The 18820-nt window shown below is 45.0% G+C and overlaps 1 protein-coding gene across 8 annotated transcripts in view; it reads right to left on the bottom strand.

Moving 5' to 3' along the window:
• STXBP5L (syntaxin binding protein 5L) overlaps positions 1-18820 on the bottom strand; it is a 504619-nt gene that overhangs the window by 232432 nt on the left and 253367 nt on the right. For all 8 annotated transcript variants that reach the window (XM_082247637.1, XM_082247640.1, XM_082247638.1 and 5 more), the window contains exons 5-6: positions 15461-15595; positions 1816-1879 (exon numbers count right to left, since the gene is read on the bottom strand). In XM_082247637.1, the coding sequence (XP_082103763.1) occupies positions 1816-1879; positions 15461-15595 (199 nt within the window). The remainder of the gene's footprint in view (positions 1-1815; positions 1880-15460; positions 15596-18820) is intronic.

Raw genomic sequence — 18820 nt, 5'->3', positions numbered from 1 at the left:
CTTTATTACAGGAAGCTCCTGCACTGGATTACTGTACAGATATTGAAGAAATACACCAGGCACCCTAAGATTCAACTAGGAATACACACGCCTCCTATATCTGGACAATGTTTGCTTATCCTGGAGCTCAGCTTTAAGTTGGTCAATGCATCAAATTTTTGTAGAAGAGAGTGTGTCGGAGGGATCGGGTTCTAAAACAGGGGCAGTATCTCTCCTGTGCTCAAGTGGTATGCGGTAAGGTAAATGTTCTAGGTGTTTTTTTGGCACAAATGAAGTGGTCTTGCTGCCCTCCTCAGGACTAAGGGTATCCAAAAAGCACTTCAAGAAAACGACAACAAGAAGGGCGCACCGACCTTGTGCATTACCCCTAAAAAGTTTATTAAAATCAAGAAGGGTAGCGTACAATATACTCACAAACATAGGATATGTACAAGCATGTAGGAAACGGGAACCGCTCGCTTCCAGAACACTTCTCTACTGGTGCTTTTCCACTGCATGGTACCACATGGCACGTGTTAGAACGATTCAGTGCGGTTTGGTACAGCGGCGCTTTTCCACTACATGGTATGGCTCGGTAAGGCTCGCTTAAACAGTACCACCTCGGTTGGGGTTCCAAGGGGGCTGTACCTATACCATATCCCACAATCCTTTGCATGCAGCCTTGATTGTTTGTCACTACTAGCCACTGATTGGTCAGAGAATCGTTTGTAATCCCACCCACTTACTACTCTAGTGGAAAAGCAAACCGAGCCGAGTAGAGCCTATACCAGTGCTGAAAGGTACCGACTCGTACCACGCAGTGGAAAAGCAAACTGAGCCGAGCTGAGCCAAGCAGTGCCGAGTGGAGCCGAGCCGGTGTAACGTTAAAAAACCCTACCTCGTGAAAATTCCCTACCCTCGTTACTTCCTGTTGACATACGTCATGGAACAGCTGAGCAGCTTACCAGTGCGCATGCTCACAGCTCCAGGGGGTAGCGCCTACGTCATGGAACAGCTGAGCAGCTTACCAGTGCGCATGCTCAGAGCTCCGGAGGGTAGGGAATTTTCACGGGGTAGGGCTTTGTAACGTTTCACCGCATCAGCTGTTGCTACGGGTACATGAAATCATCTCCGCTCCTACCCCTGTGACTTCCCTGATCTCGGCTACCAAATGTAAAAGCGGCGGGGGGTGTATGAAAATATAAATCACGGAGATGTCGGCTCCGTGATTTATATTTTCATAGGCCCACTGCTGCTTTTACATTTATGAGCCAAGATCAGGGAAGTCACAGGGGTAGGAGCGGAGATGATTTCATGTACCCGCAGCAACAGCTGATGCGGTGTAACGTTACAAAACCCTACCCCGTGAGAATTCCCTACCTTCCGGAGCTGTGAGCATGCGCAGTGGGAAGCTGCTCAGCTGTTCCATGACGTAGGTGCACCGGAAGTGACGAGGGTAGGGAATTTTCACGGGTATGGTTTTTTCACGGAACACCGGTACCTGCAGTGTAAAAGTGCCATACTGCTGGATAGCGTGATGGCGTCCTCAAAACCTGGTATGGCTTACGTGTTTCAAGGGAGGACCCTCTTCCTCAGAGCCAAAATTGCCACTGAGGGTCCTCCCTTGAAACACATAAGCCATACCAGGTTTGGAGGGCGCCATCACGCTATCCAGCAGTAGAGAAGTGTTCTGGAAGGGAGCGGTTCTTGATTTTAATAAGCATTTTAGTGGTAATGCATAAGGTCGGAGCGCCCTTCCCTTGTCGTTTTCTAAAACAGGGACGTTTGGAAGCAATGCTTTTCTATGAGCAGAGTATAAAACAAAGATTCTCTCACCTTTCCTTCATCCCTTGGCGTGTCACTTAAATGTACAACTGGACCCGGATGAGTCTTGGTAGATCTACAAAGGAAACAAAGAAGCAGCATGATTTCAGATGCTTTGTGATTGTCACACCCAGATAAGGATACTTTTATAGTTTCACAACTTCACACCCAGGAGACTCTGAGCTGCTTTAACAATGTTTTATTTATAGGTAGGTTTTTCAGATCTTGCTCTGCCTTATTATAGTTACATCAATCCCTGCAAATGCAGAATTTCTTCCAAATGTACATGTATGGCGCTTAACCGTGAACATTCTTGTGTTTACATATTCTTTTTGTTTGCAATTCTTTATTCGAGAAGAACATTGTTCCTCGGGTTTTCTGAATTCCTTACAATAATCAAATGTAAGCATGGCAGAAACAGAGTATGACAAGATGGCCTACACTGCAAGAAGAATGCGGCTCCATTCACAGTATGGCGTGCGACATCAGGCACCGCGTTTATGCGCATTTTTGACTGTTGCGCAACAATGAATGGTACCGCAAACACAACACGTGTTCACTCTGCAGTCACAGGCTGGGGGAGAGGTGAGGTCTGTGTTACTTACCTGCAGCAGAGAAAAATCAGATCTACTGCTCTGCCTCTGCTGTGTGGTAGAACTGTGTAAATGTAAATGTACAGAAATCAATTTCTTTGTCAGGTAACACTGATCCTTTACGTGTATTTCATTTGTGGATTAAACTGTTTGCCCGGAGTTCAGCTTTAAGAAAGATAATTGAAACGCGTCCTCTGATGTGTCTTTATTTAAAGCCTAACTCCACTTTTGTTGAGAAATAAACATTCCCCTCTGGGTGATCTCTGTACATGGCAGGGATTATCATAAACTTTGTTGCAGATTCCTATCTTTTGTTATTCTGAAGAAATCATTGTTTGTTCCTCTGTGCTGAGTGGGTCTAATGGGAGTGGTTTCATAATTATCAATCAGCTGTGGCAGCTGCAGAGCTCTAATGAGGAAATCTGCTGGGCCTGCATCCCTTTAGACGTGTTCCTATTGGGAGTATCGCACCAAAAATGACATTTGTGTTGCAGGGGATGCCAGAAATCTAACTCGAATCTTAGTGCAGACTTCTGGGAAAATTGGTGAGCCAATCACACAAGCAGGAAATGATGTTTCTGAGGGTGTGGTCAGTATACATTCTGTGTACAGAACGCCTCCAGGCGGCCATATTGCATTGCGTTTTCAGAAAATTACAACAGCTGCAGATTAAAAAGGAAAGTTAATTTTGAATAACATTTAATTACAATGATTTGGGTCACAATTTTATACGCTGTATTATTTTTTTTTTTCCCTCCACGAAAGTGGACTTACCCTTTAAAGTGAACCTGTCAGTAGGATTCACAGTAGAAGATAAAACATTGAAAGTACCCCCAGAGAAAAGTAGGTATTCACATGACCCCATATGGTAATGTAAAAAATATAAAAATGATGCTTTTTTGGACTTGAGAAGAATAATAAATAACACCATAATAGGGATGGGCGAGCGGTTCAGCCCGAACATTTGCCCGAACACCTGAACTTGCAGGGTGTTTGCCATGATGAACACCCTACAATACACCGAGCGCTGCACAGTGCATTTTGTGCCCTAAATGGGCAAAACTTTGCTTTGCCCCCATGTTGAGGGCATATGGCTTTGTTGGGTTCAGGAGGAGGGGGGGACTCGCTCATGCCCCCTCCCTTTCCTGGCCTGCTAGGCTGCGTGCTCAGACAAGAGTCTGGTATAGATTTTGGGGGGGACCCCACGCCGTTTTTTGTTTTTTTTTTATATTGGCATGGGGTTCCCTTTCAAATCCATACCACACCAAAAGGGCTTGGTATGGGATTGTGGGGGGAACCTCCACGTCGTTCTTTTTTTAAATTTTTCTATTGCCGGCAATGTTTTTATTAGTTTTTTTTTAATTCAGTTGTCAGTGGTGAATCCCGCTGACAGCTGATGATTCATCCATTGTTAAGGACGCCGAAGCCGGCTTCCCAGCCTGCTCCATAACAACCAGTTATTCACTGTGCCTAGATTGGGCAAAGTTTTGCCCAATTAGGGCTTAGAATGAACTGTGCAGCGTGCAGTGCATTGTGGGGCGCTCGGAAGGCGAACCCCGAAAATTCAGGCCAAACCTTTGCTCGGCCTGAACTGCTCGCCCAACTGTACTGTAGACATTGCTGTGATGTCAGGCTATGGACCTTGTGTGGAGCCCGGGATCATGCCCAGCATGTGTAAAGTATCCATCCACTTCTCCGGCTAAATGTCCAAATTCAGCTTACCTGACAAAGTACGCCTGAGTGGAACCGAGGTGTCTGTGCTGTGGAAGTCACAGCCCGGGTGACTCTACTCAAGGGGAGATGAAGGAGTCACTGTTATCTGGGCAAGCGTCCATGGAGCAGTGTCCGGTCCTTTGCGGCTCACACTTACATATCCAGCTTTGCAGAAGACTCCATCCCACAGCCCTAGCCATTCAGGAGTCATCACTCATCCTGTCCACTCCTGTTCCGGCAGTATGATACGCAGCTGCGCAGTAGGTGAATTTTGTCAATCATATGCAGTTGAATTATTGAGCTTGCATATCCTCACTGTATGTCATAGAGAGACTCAAGGGCCCTGTGACGTGAACCCCATGGTCAACGCGTTTTGCCCACTTCCTGTTGTGGCAGGATTCATCAGGATCAATCCAGTGGCTCAATTTATGGGTTAAGGGAAATGCCATACCACCGACTAGCCATAGATGGCGCCCAATTAATAGAATCACTATATCACAGTGAATAGGCTGGCAGCTATCTAGGAAAATACAATCAAGCAAAAAAAAAATTATATAAGGGAAAAGGGTAGAGAAGGATTTTAGAAAGAAAGTGGGGTTAATAGAGAGCCTATTTAATATCAAGGTACCCTGAGACTTCACATGGTCCTCACTTATCTAAAAATACCCCAAAAGTAACTCCCAGTTAATACCAGCTGGGCAATATGTACCCAGATCAAATATCCACTTTTTTTCAACCTTTTGAAGAACTCCATCAAAGTCACCCTTTCTTTGTGGTAACTTTAGGGCAGCGATGCCTTTCACACATGGGCCATCTACTCTGCCACTGTGTGCCTCGCTAGTTTCTCTTGTTCATTTTCTAATATTATTTTCTTATTTTTAATCAGGCATAGGTTTTCCCCAATACATATTCGGAGGGGTCTTTTTGTTTTGCCAATATAGAACTTCTGGCATTGGCATTCTATCATATAGATGACCCTGTCTGTAGTATATGTAATAATGTGATTTTAATAATTTGGCACCATCTATGGCTGGTGGGAGGTTTCCCCTAACCCATAAATTGAGCCACTGGTGAGGTCCCTATTGGTCCTGACAAAGCCTGCCACAACAGGGAGTGAAAATGTGTTGACCACGGGGTTCACGCCACAGGGCCCTCGAGTCTCTCTATGACAGAGGTCCTCAAACTACGGCCCTCCAGCTGTTGCGGAACTACACCTCCTATGAGGCATTGCAAAACTCTGATATTCACAGACATGACTAGGCATGATGGGAATTGTAGTTTCTGAACGGCTGGAGGGCCATAGTTTGAAGACCCCTGCTCTATGACATACAGTGATTATATGCAAGCTCAATAATTCAACAGCATATGATCGGCAAAACTCACCTACTGCCAGAACAGGAGTGGACAGGAGGAGTGGCGACTGTCATTTTGAGTCCGGGCCCTATTTGTTTTTAAAGGAGTTGTAAAGGCATTAAGGTTTTTTATCTTAATGCATTCTGTGCATTAAGATAAAAAACCTTCTGTGTGTAGCAGCCTCCCCAGCCCCCCTTATACTTACCTGTGCCCCCTCTCTGTCCATCGATGTCCACGAGTCACTCAGACATCCCCTGACTCACACTCCTGATTGGCTGAGATACAGCTGTGGCGCCCTTGGCTCATGCGGCTGTCAATCAAAGTGATTGAGCCAATCAGGAGAGAGAGGGGGTGGGGCCGAAAGGCAGCTCCGTGTCTGAATGGACACACAGAGCTGCAGCTCGACTCGGGTGCCCCCATAGCAAGCTGCTTGCTGTGGGGGAACTCGATAGGAGGGAGGAGGCAGGAGCAGCAAAGAGAGACCCGAGAAGAGGAGGATCTGGGCTGCTCTGTGCAAAACCAACTGCACAGAGGAAATAATGCCTTGTACACACGCAACGATTATCGGCCGACCGATCGTCCGACTTTTGTCCAGAGTGGTGTTTTGTTGGTTGGAATGTGCCTAGACTGCGCACGATTTTTCTCGCCCAACAAAAATCTACTTCAGAAGTGATGTCATGTGCTGGTTAACTTTGCGTGTGTTTTTTCTTCTCTGAGCATGCCCAGTCTTGATCTTCAGATTTTTGTCTGGTGAAATCTGTACTGACTGACGGAAAATCGGCCGTTGTGGTGACGACCAACAAAAATTTTATAGCCTGCACACCAGATTTTTTTCGGCCGAAAAGTCGGAGTCGGTTGTCGGAAGCATCATACTAACAAGCCCAAAATCGGCAGATCGGACGTTGGCCGAAAATTCCCAGCCAATAATCGATGCGTGTGTACGAGGCTTAAGTATAACATGTTTGTTATTTTTTATTTTTTATTTTTTTAAAAGATGAGACTTTACAATCACTTTAAGTCAAAACGTTGTAATTTTTAAGTGATGGGTGAAGGTATATGATTGCTACTCTTGTGGTATTGATTATTATTCTTCTCAAGTCCGATAAAGCATTACATTTATATTTTTAACATTACCATATGGCACACATCTCAAACACAAGGCCCAAGAGCCTAATCTGGCCCTCCAGGCCTTGTCAAGTGGCCAGTTTTGCAGACAGAACATGGGGGAACTCCATTCCACCACCTCCAGGTCTGACCCTCCACTCCCCATTGTCACTTGCAAACACAGCGGCTTCCAGAAGTAACAGATTCCTGCACACTTATGGCAGGGACAGATCTCCAGAATCTGAGAACGAGAATGACCTCGGAGGGAAAGCCGCCTAGAGTCAGGCCAGGTAGGAGAGAGAGATGCGAGGACGCTTTGGAGGGGATGGGTTTCACACTGTGCATAGTGCACCCATAATCCTTGCACTCTATACATAATGCACTCCTGAACTCTGCATGCAGTGCACTCCTGAACTCTGCATTCTGTATGTAGTGCACCCCGGATACAACTGGCCCTTTGAAGGCAATCATACTGCTTTTGCGGCCCTTTGATGAAATTGAGCCATATGGGGTCGCGTGAATACCTACTTTTCTCTAAGGGTACTTTACTCATTTTTTCTTCTATTTTATTACTGGGTATGCTGACCTCCACCTTACACTGGTGAAAAAATGGATGTTTAAATGGTCTCTCCTCTGTTTAGGATTCACAGTAACATGCCAACTGATGAGAGAGGACAACAAGTTTCCAGTACAGGCCACGGCCTTACCAGAATCCCTCAATGGGTGCTCTGGGAGACAAAAAAACCCAAAGGAGCTGTTATCTGTATAATAAAAGTTTATGGGGAAATGCGCAGGGTGCATTATGTTCTGAGTCACCCAAATTCACAACTGATCATCTACCAGGGAAAATAAACAAACGAGAACATGATGTTCCATTCTAGCAGCAAAAATCAATTAACTGCGGCTCATTTTATGGCTAGAATCCACTTAGAAAAGAAAACAATTGCATTTACTGTTTCATTAGTGAAGTGAAGCAGCGTCTTTGTGTGTGGGGCGATAAAACACGCAGGGATCGGGGGCTCTCGACTGCATAGACCCAACTGACAGCAGCAGCAGGTAAATCCACGCCGAACCAGAGAATCAGATCTCAGACACGATCGTTACGCTGTTTGGACAGCCGTGACTGGATTCTTCAGAAGCGCATCTCTATCTGTTTCCTGTGACTGGCAGAGCTGTCAATCAAGCCTGCTCAATATGGCCGCGGTAATGTACGTCTGGCCTGCTCCAGAGACTGGCTGGAGGAGGGGAGGCGGGCTGAGGCCTCTGTGGTCATTAACTGCGATACAGACACAGGCTGGATACTGGGAGCTCTCCCCTGTCTTTATAGTGCTGTACAGTCAATATTTGTGCAGTACGACTCTTTAACTCTTCCAGCCTGTAATACCCCTACATTACCAGGTCATTTTTCAGCAATGTGATAGTTTGACTGACAATTACTCCATTATTCAACACTGTCCCAAATGAACCTTGCATATTTAAAGCTTTCTTTTGGTGGTATTTAACTGCTTAGCGACTGCCCACCGTAGATATACTGCGGCACGGTGGCCGCTCTGCGCCAGATCACGTACCTAGTACGTGATCTGACACTGGGGCGCGCAGTGTACACATTTGTTGGCCAGATCTTGTCTCTAGGTCCCCAGAAAGGTGCCTTTGGGCGGGGGGAGGAGGTCCCCTCCTGCATTCTGTAAAAGAAATCCAGCGGCTAATCGTCCGCTAGGATGGCTTTTACAAGAGTGGGAATCGCTGAGTGAAAACAAAGATATCTGGAGGATGCCTGTAGCTGCCACTTCAACCTCGTAGCTGTGGAGGCGTACATCAATAAGATTCGGCTTACATGAGAATATATATGTGACTGGAGAGACTTCAACAGCCATGGACGGTTCCATTTGCATATAGATTCCCTTGGCAATGGCATATTTCTAAAATTGCGATTTTGCAATAGATTTACCCACTTTTCGCATTTTCGGACACCTTTGGCCCTCTTTATTGGGACCTCCGTGCAATCCGTGTCTGGGCTGTGTTCGTCATCCTGCCCCTCCTTACGGTGGTCACATCAGTGCAGTCTGTCAACAACGTTGCTTTGTTTCTCCCCTCTCCCTTTTTCTACTTTGTTTTTTTTATCTTACACGGCCTTTTCAACAATAGGAACTTCTAAGTAAGGTGTATGAAACTAGACAGCTCCACAATCAATACCCCTGATGAAAGGTGTGTTTGCACCTGAAACGCATCGGGTCTGAAGTGGATTTTTTGCAATAAAGTTCCATGATCTGCAGAGTATTGTGCATAAGCCGTGAATGTTTTTATATATTTGTTTGTATATTTGCTATTAAATTTATTGTTGAGAGGAACATGTTTATGCTTATTATCATGACCAAATATATACTTTTATACTCTTTTGGATGTGTGGTTGCCCTTATAGTCCCACCCCCAGGGGGTTTGATATTTTCTATGTATCTATTGCAGCTTTTTTCAACCAGGGTGCCTTGAGGTCCCTTTAGGGGTGCCTTGACCAAATGGCTAAAAATTTCCCCAAAATTGTATACAAGGCAACAGATGGATAAATCTTGCCTTTTAGTTACACAAAGCCATAAGTTTTCATTGTGCACCATTACCACTTTCTAGCCGCCTGCATCCTAAATATCAATGACCCTTCCCTGCCCTTCTCTGTCAGTGTCGGGGTCACATTATGAGTCATGGAGAAAAATTGAGGGAGAAGAGAAACATTGGAACACTAGTCAGTACCAGTGTGCGAAAGTGTATTGGATTTGGAAGAATAAATCGCCTCTAACGTTGGGTGTCTTATGTGTGTGGATGTTGATGTTTTTGTTGTTGATGTTTTTGAACGATTAGAATAGATTTTTACATTTTAGAATGGGGTGCCTCGAGACTGTCCATAATTTTAAAGGGTGCCTCGAGACTGTCCATAGTTTTAGAGGGTGTCTTGAGACTGTCCATATTTTTAGTTGGTGACTCGAGATTGTCCATAATTTTAAAGGGTGCCTCGAGACTGTCCATAATTTTAAAGAGTGCCTCGAGACTGTGCGTAATTTTAGAGGGTGCCTTGAGATTGTCCATAATTTTAGAGGGTGCCTCGAGACTGTGCATAATTTTAAAGGGTGCCTCAAGACTGTCTATAATTTTAGAGGGTGCCTTGAGAGTGTCCATAATTTTAAAGGGTTCCTCGAGACTGTCCATAATTTTAAAGGGTGCCTCGAGACTGTCCATAATTTTAGAGGGTGCCTTGAGATTGTCCATAATTTTATATGGTGCCTCGAGACTGTCCATAGTTTTAGAGGGTGTCTTGAGACTGTCCATATTTTTAGTTGGTGACTCGAGATTGTCCATAATTTTAAAGGGTGCCTCGAGACTGTCCATAATTTTAAAGAGTGCCTCGAGACTGTGCGTAATTTTAGAGGGTGCCTTGAGATTGTCCATAATTTTAGAGGGTGCCTCGAGACTGTGCATAATTTTAAAGGGTGCCTCAAGACTGTCTATAATTTTAGAGGGTGCCTTGAGAGTGTCCATAATTTTAAAGGGTTCCTTGAGACTGTCCATAATTTTAAAGGGTGCCTCGAGACTGTCCATAATTTTAGAGGGTGCCTTGAGATTGTCCATAATTTTATATGGTGCCTCGAGACTGTCCATAATTTTAAAGGGTGCCTCGAGACTGTCCATAGTTTTAGAGGGTGTCTTGAGACTGTCCATATTTTTAGTGGGTGACTTGAGATTGTCCATAATTTTAAAGGGTGCCTCGAGACTGTCCATAATTTTAAAGAGTGCCTCGAGACTGTACATAGTTTTAGAGGGTGCCTCGAGACTGTGCGTAATTTTAGAGGGTGCCTTGAGATTGTCCATAATTTTAGAGTGTGCCTCGAGACTGTGCATAATTTTAAAGGGTGCCTCAAGACTGTCTATAATTTTAGAGGGTGCCTTGAGAGTGTCCATAATTTTAAAGGGTGCCTCGAGACTGTCCATAATTTTAGAGGGTGCCTTGAGATTGTCCATAATTTTATATGGTGCCTCGAGACTGTCCATAATTTTAGAGGGTGCCTCGAGATTGTCCATATTTTTAAATGGTGCCTTGAGATTGTCCATAATTTTAAAGGGTGCCTCAAGACTGTCCATAATTTTAGAGGGTACCTCGAGACTGTCCATAATTTTAAATGGTGCCTCGAGGCTGTACATAATTTTAAAGGGTGCCTCAAGACAGTCCGTAATTTTAGAGTGTGCTTGAGATTGTCCATAATTTTAGAGGGTGCCTTGAAATTGTCCATATTTTAGAGGGTGCCTTGAAATTGTCCATAATTTTAGAGGGTGCCTCAAGACTGTCCGTAATTTTAGAGGGTGCCTTGAGATTGTCTATAATTTTAAATGGTGCCCCGAGACTGTCCATAATTTTAAAGGGTGCCTCGAGACTGTCCATAATTTTAAAGGGTGCCTTGAGATTGTCCATAATTTTAAAGGGTGCCTCAAGAATGCTTATAATTTTAAAGGGTGCCTTGAGATTGTCCATAATTTTAAAGGATGCCTCAAGACTGTCCATAATTTTAGAGGGTACCTCAAGACTGTCCATAATTTTAAATAGTGCCTCGAGGCTGTACATAATTTTAAAGGGTGCCTCAAGACTGTCCGTAATTTTAGAGTGTGCTTGAGATTGTCCATAATTTTAGAGGGTGCCTCGAGACTGTCCATAATTTTAGAGGGTGCCTCGAGACTGTCCATAATTTTAAAGGGTGCCTCAAGACTGTCTATCATTTTAGAGGGTGCCTCGGGACAGTCCATATTTTAGAGGGTGCCTCGAGATTGCCCATAATTTTAAAGGGTGCCTTGAGACTATCCATAATTTTAGAGGGTGACTCGAGATTGTCCATAATTTTAAAGGGTGCCTTGAGATTGTCCATAATTTTAAAGGGTGCCTTGAGACTGTCCATAATTTTAGAGGGTGCCTTAAGATTGTCCATAATTTAAAGGGTGCCTCGAGACTGTCAATAATTTTAGAGGGTGCCTTAAGATTTTCCCTAATTTTAGAGGGTGCCTTAAGATTGTCCATAATTTTAAAGGGTGCCTTGACTGAAAAGAGGTTGAGAAACGCTGATCTATTGGGACGATGGCCACCAGCATCCTGAATTCTGAATAGTTTTGGTCTTTTTTCACTTTAACCTATGGACGTCACATGATGGCCTTCTGACGGGAAATGGTTAAATATTTCAAAGATGAAGATAGTCAGTTCTGACAGATAGGGATGTTCCTTGAAATGTATGATAAATATAAGATGGCGGAGGTGTAGAGGGGGACTTAAACCAGCTGAGAGCAGCAGAAGAGATCAGGAAGGCCGGCAATCCTAGATCTATGGAAAGGTCAGAGCTGAAGCCGGTGATTTATGTCTTCTCCGATTAGAGAGAAGAAAATGTATCACTTTAATAATTGCCAACCTGCTAGATTTGTATTCATTTCCTAAATGCCACAACATAAAACCGGCTCAGAAAAGGCTGCGGCATTTCATCCTCACAATTTATACAGCTGCTAATGGGGGGGTAGATCAGATGGAGAGGAACAGATCACAAATCACACTCTGTTTATCACAGTCATCACTAGACTTACATTAAACCCCATAATAAACATTGGAACATTGCAGACCGAGCCGCATTTCTTACCGGTGCTCCTCCGTCTGACCCCTGGACACGCTCACTTCTCCCAACTACATGGACACCCGGCTTCAGCTGACAAATAACTATGTAACTATGGTTACATGACACACTGACACTTGGGGTCCCAGAACAATGACACCCTGACACTTGGGGTTCCCAGAACAAGGAATGACACACAGACAACTGGGGGTCACTGAGACTTGGGGGACACAGAACAGTTCCGCGCAAACATTTGTAAATTGACAAAACCAATGACACACTAACACATAGGGTCCCAGAACAATGACACACTGACACTTGGGGGTCCGAAAACAAGGACACACTGACACTTGTGGGTCTGAGAACAAGGACACACTAACACTTGGGGGTCTGAGAACAAGGACACACTGACACTTGGGGGTCCCAGGCCAAGGACACACTGACACTTGGGGGTCCTAGGCCAAGGACACACTGACACTTGGGGTCCCAGAACAATGACACACTGAAACTTGGGGGTCCCAAAACAATGAGACACTGACACTTGGGGGTCGAAGAACAATGAGACACTGACACTTGGGGGTCAAAGAACAATGACACACTGATACTTGGGGTTGAAGAACGAGGACACACTGACACTTGGGGTCCCAGAACAAGGACACACTGACACTTGGGGTCGAAGAACAAGGACACACTGACACTTGGGGTCGAAGAACAAGGACACACTGACACTTGGGGTCGAAGAACAAGGACACACTGACACTTGGGGGTCGAAGAACAATGAGACACTGACACTTGGGGGTCGAAGAACAATGACACACTGACACTTGGGGTCGAAGAACAATGACACACTGACACTTGGGGGTCGAAGAACAATGACACACTGACACTTGGGGGTCGAAGAACAATGACACACTGACACTTGGGGGTCCCAGGCCAAGGACACACTGACACTTGGGGGTCCCAGGCCAAGGACACACTGACACTTGGGGGTCCCAGGCCAAGGACACACTGACACTTGGGGTCCCAGAACAATGACACACTGAAACTTGGGGTCCCAGACCAATGACACACGGACACTTGGGGTCTCAGAACAATAATATACTGAGACTTGGGGGTCCCAGAGTAATCACACACTGACACTTAGGATCCCAGAACAATAATATACTTAGACTTGGGGGACCCAGATCAATGACACATGGGTACTTGGATCCTAGAACAATGACCCACTGACAATTTGGGGTCCCAGAACACTGACACGCTGGGGGGGGGGGGGGTGTTAATAAAACCGATGCACACAGAATCTGGTGCAGATGTGCCTAGTAACCAGCTGGTTGAATTAAGCTTTGACAATAAAACCTAGAATCTGATTGGTTACTGTGAAGAGTTGCATCAGATTCTGTGTGCACCAGTTTTAGTAAATCTTCACCAATGACAAAATCAGAACCCTAATCCCTGGGATATTACCACTGCTATACCTGGCTTAGTAGGACACAACACTTGGGGGGCCATTACAAGGAAAAGGAAGAAACTTTCACAGAATGGTGGTAAAGCCCCCATATACAGTATCTCACAAAAGTAAGTACACTCCTCACATTTTTGTAAATATTTTATTCTATCTTTTCATGTGACAACACTGAAGAAATGACACTTTGCTACAATGTAAAGCAGTGAGTGTACAGCTTGTATAACAGTGTAAATTTGCTGTCGTCTCAAAATAACTCAACACACAGCCATTAATGTCTAACCCGCTGGCAACAAAAGTGAGTACACCCCTAAGTGAAAATTTCCAAATTGGGCCCAATTAGCCATTTTCCCTCCCTGGTGTCATGTGACTCATTAGTGTTACAAGGTCTCAGGTGTGAATGGGAGCAGGTGTGGTAAATTTGGTGTTATCGCTCTCACTCTCTCATACTGGTCACTGGAAGTTCAACATGGTACCTCATGGCAAAGAACTCTCTGAGGATGTGAAAAAAAGAATTGTTGCTCTACATAAAGATGGCCTAGGCTATAAGAAGATTGAAACTGAGCTGCAGCACGGTGGCCAGGACCATATAGCGGTTTATCAGGACAGGTTCCACTCAGAACAGACCTCACCATGGTCGACCAAAGAAGTTGAGTGCACGTGCTCAGCGTCATAAGCAGAGATTGTCTTTGGGTAATAGAGGTATGAGTGCTGCCAGCATTGCTGCAGAGGTTGAAGGGGTGGGGGGTCAGCCTGTCAGTGCTCAGACCATACGCCACACACTGCATCAAATTGGTCTGCATTGCCGTTGTCCTAAAAGGAAGCCTCTTCTAAAGATGATGCACAAGAAAGTCTGCAAACAGTTTGCTGACGAAAACAGACTAAGGACATGGATTACTGGAACCATGTCCTGTGGTCTGATGAGACCAAGATAAACTTATTTGGTTCAGATGGTGTCAAGCATGTGTGGCGGCAACCAGGTGAGGAGTACAAAGACAAGTGTGTCTTGCCTACAGTCAAGCATGGTGGTGGGAGTGTCATGGTCGGGGGCTGCATGAGTGCTGCCAGCACTGGGGAGCTACAGCTCATTGAGGGAACCATGAATGCCAACATGTACTGTGACATACTGAAGCAGAGTATGGTCCTCTCCCTTCGGAGACTGGGCCGCAGGACAGTATTCTAATATGATAACGACCCAAAACACCTCCAAGATGACCACTGCCTCGCAAAAGAAGCAGAGGGTAAAGGTGATGAACTGGCCAAGTATCTCTCCAGACCTAAACCCTATTGAGCATCTGTGGGGCATCCTCAAACGGAAGGTGGAGGAGCGCAAGGTCTCTAACATCCACCAGCTCCGTGATGTCATCATGGAGGAGGGGAAGAGGACTCCAGTGGCAACCTGTGAAGCTCTGGTGAACTCCATGCCCAGGATGGTTAAGGCAGTGCTGGAAAATAATGGTGGTCACACAAAATATTGACACTTTGGACCCAATTTGGACATTTTCACTTAGGGGTGTACTCACTTTTGTTGCCAGCAGTTTAGACATTAATGGCTGTGTGTTGAGTTATTTTGAGGGGACAGCAAATTTACACTGTTATACAAGCTGTACACTCACTACTTTACATTGTAGCAAAGTGTCATTTCTTCAGTGTTGTCACATGAAAAGATAGAATAAAATATTTACAAAAAATGTGAGGGGTGTACTCATTTTTGTGAGATATTGTATCACATTGTGTAGTTAAGTGGAAATAAAAGTCCCAGCATACGTCAGTAATGATAACTATGAATGCAGGGTCATACTCACAGCTCTATTGCCTTGTTCCACATGACGACGTATCCAGACAGAACGAAGGATTCAATATTTACAATGTGTGTGTTTCCTCTCTCTGTCCCCACATAGAGCCATTTACTCTGGAAAGGCAGATGGCAGCACGTAATCCTGGAAGAGATCAGAAAAGTTCCTTCAATCATTGCTAAAGGTGCCAAACATTTCATCATTCACTGATATCCCTAACAGTAAAGAACTGGGAGGCGGAGATCTTGTTAGGCCTATAGGACGGCTGCTTTCATGTCAGATAACCGGGAGGCTTCGCAGCACATGTTATAACAGGGGATTTCCTTCCTCCATTACAGTCTACATCGAGTTTCAATAGATGTCTGAGACACATTCTTTAAAGTGGACCAGTCAGTAACCTTACAAATCATGCCATATACATACGCATGCATATACACTATATTGTCAAAAGTATTGGGACACCTGCCTTTACACGTACATTAACTTTAATGGCATCCCAGTCTTAGTCCGTAGGGTTCAACATTGAGTTGGCCCCCCCTTTGCAGCTATAACAGCTTCAACTCTTCTGGGAAGGCTGTCCACAAGGTTTAGGAGTGTCTATGGGAATGTTTGACCATTCTTCCAGAAGAAGCACATTTGTGAGGTCAGGCACTGATGTTGGACAAGTAGGCCTGGCTCACAGTCTCCGCTCTAATTCATCCCAAAGGTGTTCTATTGGGTTGAGGTCAGGACTCTGTGGAGACCAGTCAGGTTCCTCCACCCCCAAACTCAAACTTACCTAGTAGGACATATTTTTTTTCTTACACTTGCTGTTCTCCCCAGTTTTCTTTCGGATGGTCTTTCACATTTTTTTGTGCCACTTATTTGCCTATCCATGGTGAACCATCGTATATATAGTGGATTGATATGTATTAGCCATTCTAATTCAAGCGTGGAACCTGAAGAAGCAATTCTTGTGAAACACATTGATTTCACACACTTGCTACTTGTTATTGTAATTTAGAACCCACCGGAATGATGCAATCGGATGTTGTTGTACAATGTTTTTATTAGGAGATGGCTATTTCTCCCTTTAATTGGATTAAATAATAAATGTATGGATTTTTGATAAGATTTGTTTGTACTCATGGCTCCCATTGGTAAGCACATGTAAAGTCCCTTTATGAATGGTATATCTATACCTTGTAGAGGTGTGATAGCCCACTTTTCTTTCCCCCTTTTTGTATATATGAATATTGTTTTTAGTTTATGGGGGGAGGAGCAGATAGAGTTTAGCTTTACCCGGTTCCCTTCGGGCTATAGCAGATTGACGGACTGGGCTGGCTTTTTGTCCTTCTTGGAGGATGTCATATGACGTCCACCCAGTCCTATGATGTCCTCCTGGTCCTATGACATCCTCCTGGTCCTATGACGTACTCCCGGTCCTATGGCATCCTCACGGTCCTATGATGTCCTCCCAGTCCTATGACATCCTCCCGGTCCTATGATGTCCTCCCGGTCCTATGACGTCCTCCCGGTCCTATGATGTCCTCCCGGTCCTATGATGTCCTCCCGGTCCTATGATGTCCTCCCGGTCCTATGACATCCTCCCGGTCCTATGATGTCCTCCCAGTCCTATGACATCCTCCCGGTCCTATGATGTCCTCCCGGTCCTATGACATCCTCCCGGTCCTATGATGTCCTCCCGGTCCTATGACGTCCTCCCGGTCCTATGACATCCTCCCGGTCCTATGATGTCCTCCCAGTCCTATGACATCCTCCTGGTCCTATGATGTCCTCCCAGTCCTATGACATCCTCCCAGTCCTATGATGTCCTCCCGGTCACGCCACTCATGACACTGGCTCTTTACAACGTGATCAGCTGTGTCCAATTCACAAAAGGAAGGGGCCAGTAAATTACATATTTACAGGCCCCTTCCCCCACTCTCCATCCTCCTGTGTACCTGCAGCAGCCAGCGAGAGAGCGAAGCAAGCAGCACTGCTGGGAGACCCGGGCACACAGGGGAGAATGTTATTGCCCAAAAAAATTTAATTTGAAAAATATATATTTGTATGACAATTTAAAACAGATTACTGATTGTAACGGAACCCCGACCCACACTGTGTCTGTGGGCTTCCGTTAGTATATGGCCTCCTTCAGCATTGAACATAGATATCAAATATTCCAGCCGCCCCCATACAAAGCTAGCGGACAACTTAGCTTGTATACGTTTTGGAACCTTCTCCTTTATTGAACATTCTCACACAGTTTATATACAGCATGGACATCCCCCTCCTGATTAGACTGCCACACACAGGTCAGGGTTTGCCTGATTATAATATCATATGCAGATGAAATTGTATACAGAAATAGAATTGACGTGAACTAATTATCTAGCCACCTGGACAGAAACAATATGTGAGTTCATTAACAAAGGGACAGACAGGCTTAACAGAATACACATCACACCTCCATACACAGACAATAGGGAGAGCCTGTCTCTGACATTGAAGTTCAATACACATTATCATAAGTGTAAACACAAAGCCCATTTGAAGCAATCCAAACCATATTCTCAGTGTCCACTAAATATCTGTCTTTCACTCCCAGTGACGGTGAGTACCGTCACACTGATATTACTTATTTATTTTTACTCTGTATTCTAAAGGCTCTTTTTTTAAATTTTGCCCAGCAGCAGAGGACTAGAAGCTCCTCCTGCTTATGTTTCCCTGCAGACAGGATGGGAGAGAGCTGGGTCATGTGATGCCAGTATATCGATTAGGAAAAAGTTTTTTTTTTATTAAAATAATTACAGTTCCATCATACATATACAGAAATAGAAGGGACAATGTCAATTAAACAGCGTGTGCTTAGTATCCTTGAAGCAGGGTACACACTATAAGAAAATCTGAAGAAAAACTCAGTACGAGGCACAATCATTCGATTTTCGGATAGGCCCCTTTCATACGGGCTTTCTGATCAGGTCTGCCTGTTCATTTTTTCAGGCGGACCGGATCGGATCCTCCATGCATCCCTATAGGGCAGCGGATGTCAGGGGTGACATCTCCACTGACACCCGCTGCTATCCAATCCGATCTGTGAAATCCAGACGGATGGAAACCCTATTTTCCATCCGTCTGGAGGATCGGATCGGATGAAAATGGACAGGCGGTCCGTTATCATCCAATCTCCCATAGAGGAGAGCGGGGATCTGACAGGTCTGTCTCTGCAAAGTAAGCGGAGACGGACCTGTATTCCACCTGCTCAGCGGGGAACGCTCCCCGCTAAGAGAGAAGAACGGTCAGCTGTTGTAAACACAGCTGATCGCTTTTCTCTCTTCTATATAGGATCCCAGGTCTCTATGATCATTTCACAAGCCCAACCCCCAT

This window comes from Pelophylax lessonae (assembly GCF_965119305.1).
Source record: "Pelophylax lessonae genome assembly, chromosome: 2".
Taxonomy (NCBI): domain Eukaryota; kingdom Metazoa; phylum Chordata; class Amphibia; order Anura; family Ranidae; genus Pelophylax; species Pelophylax lessonae.
This window is presented reverse-complemented; position numbering and strand designations above follow the sequence as displayed.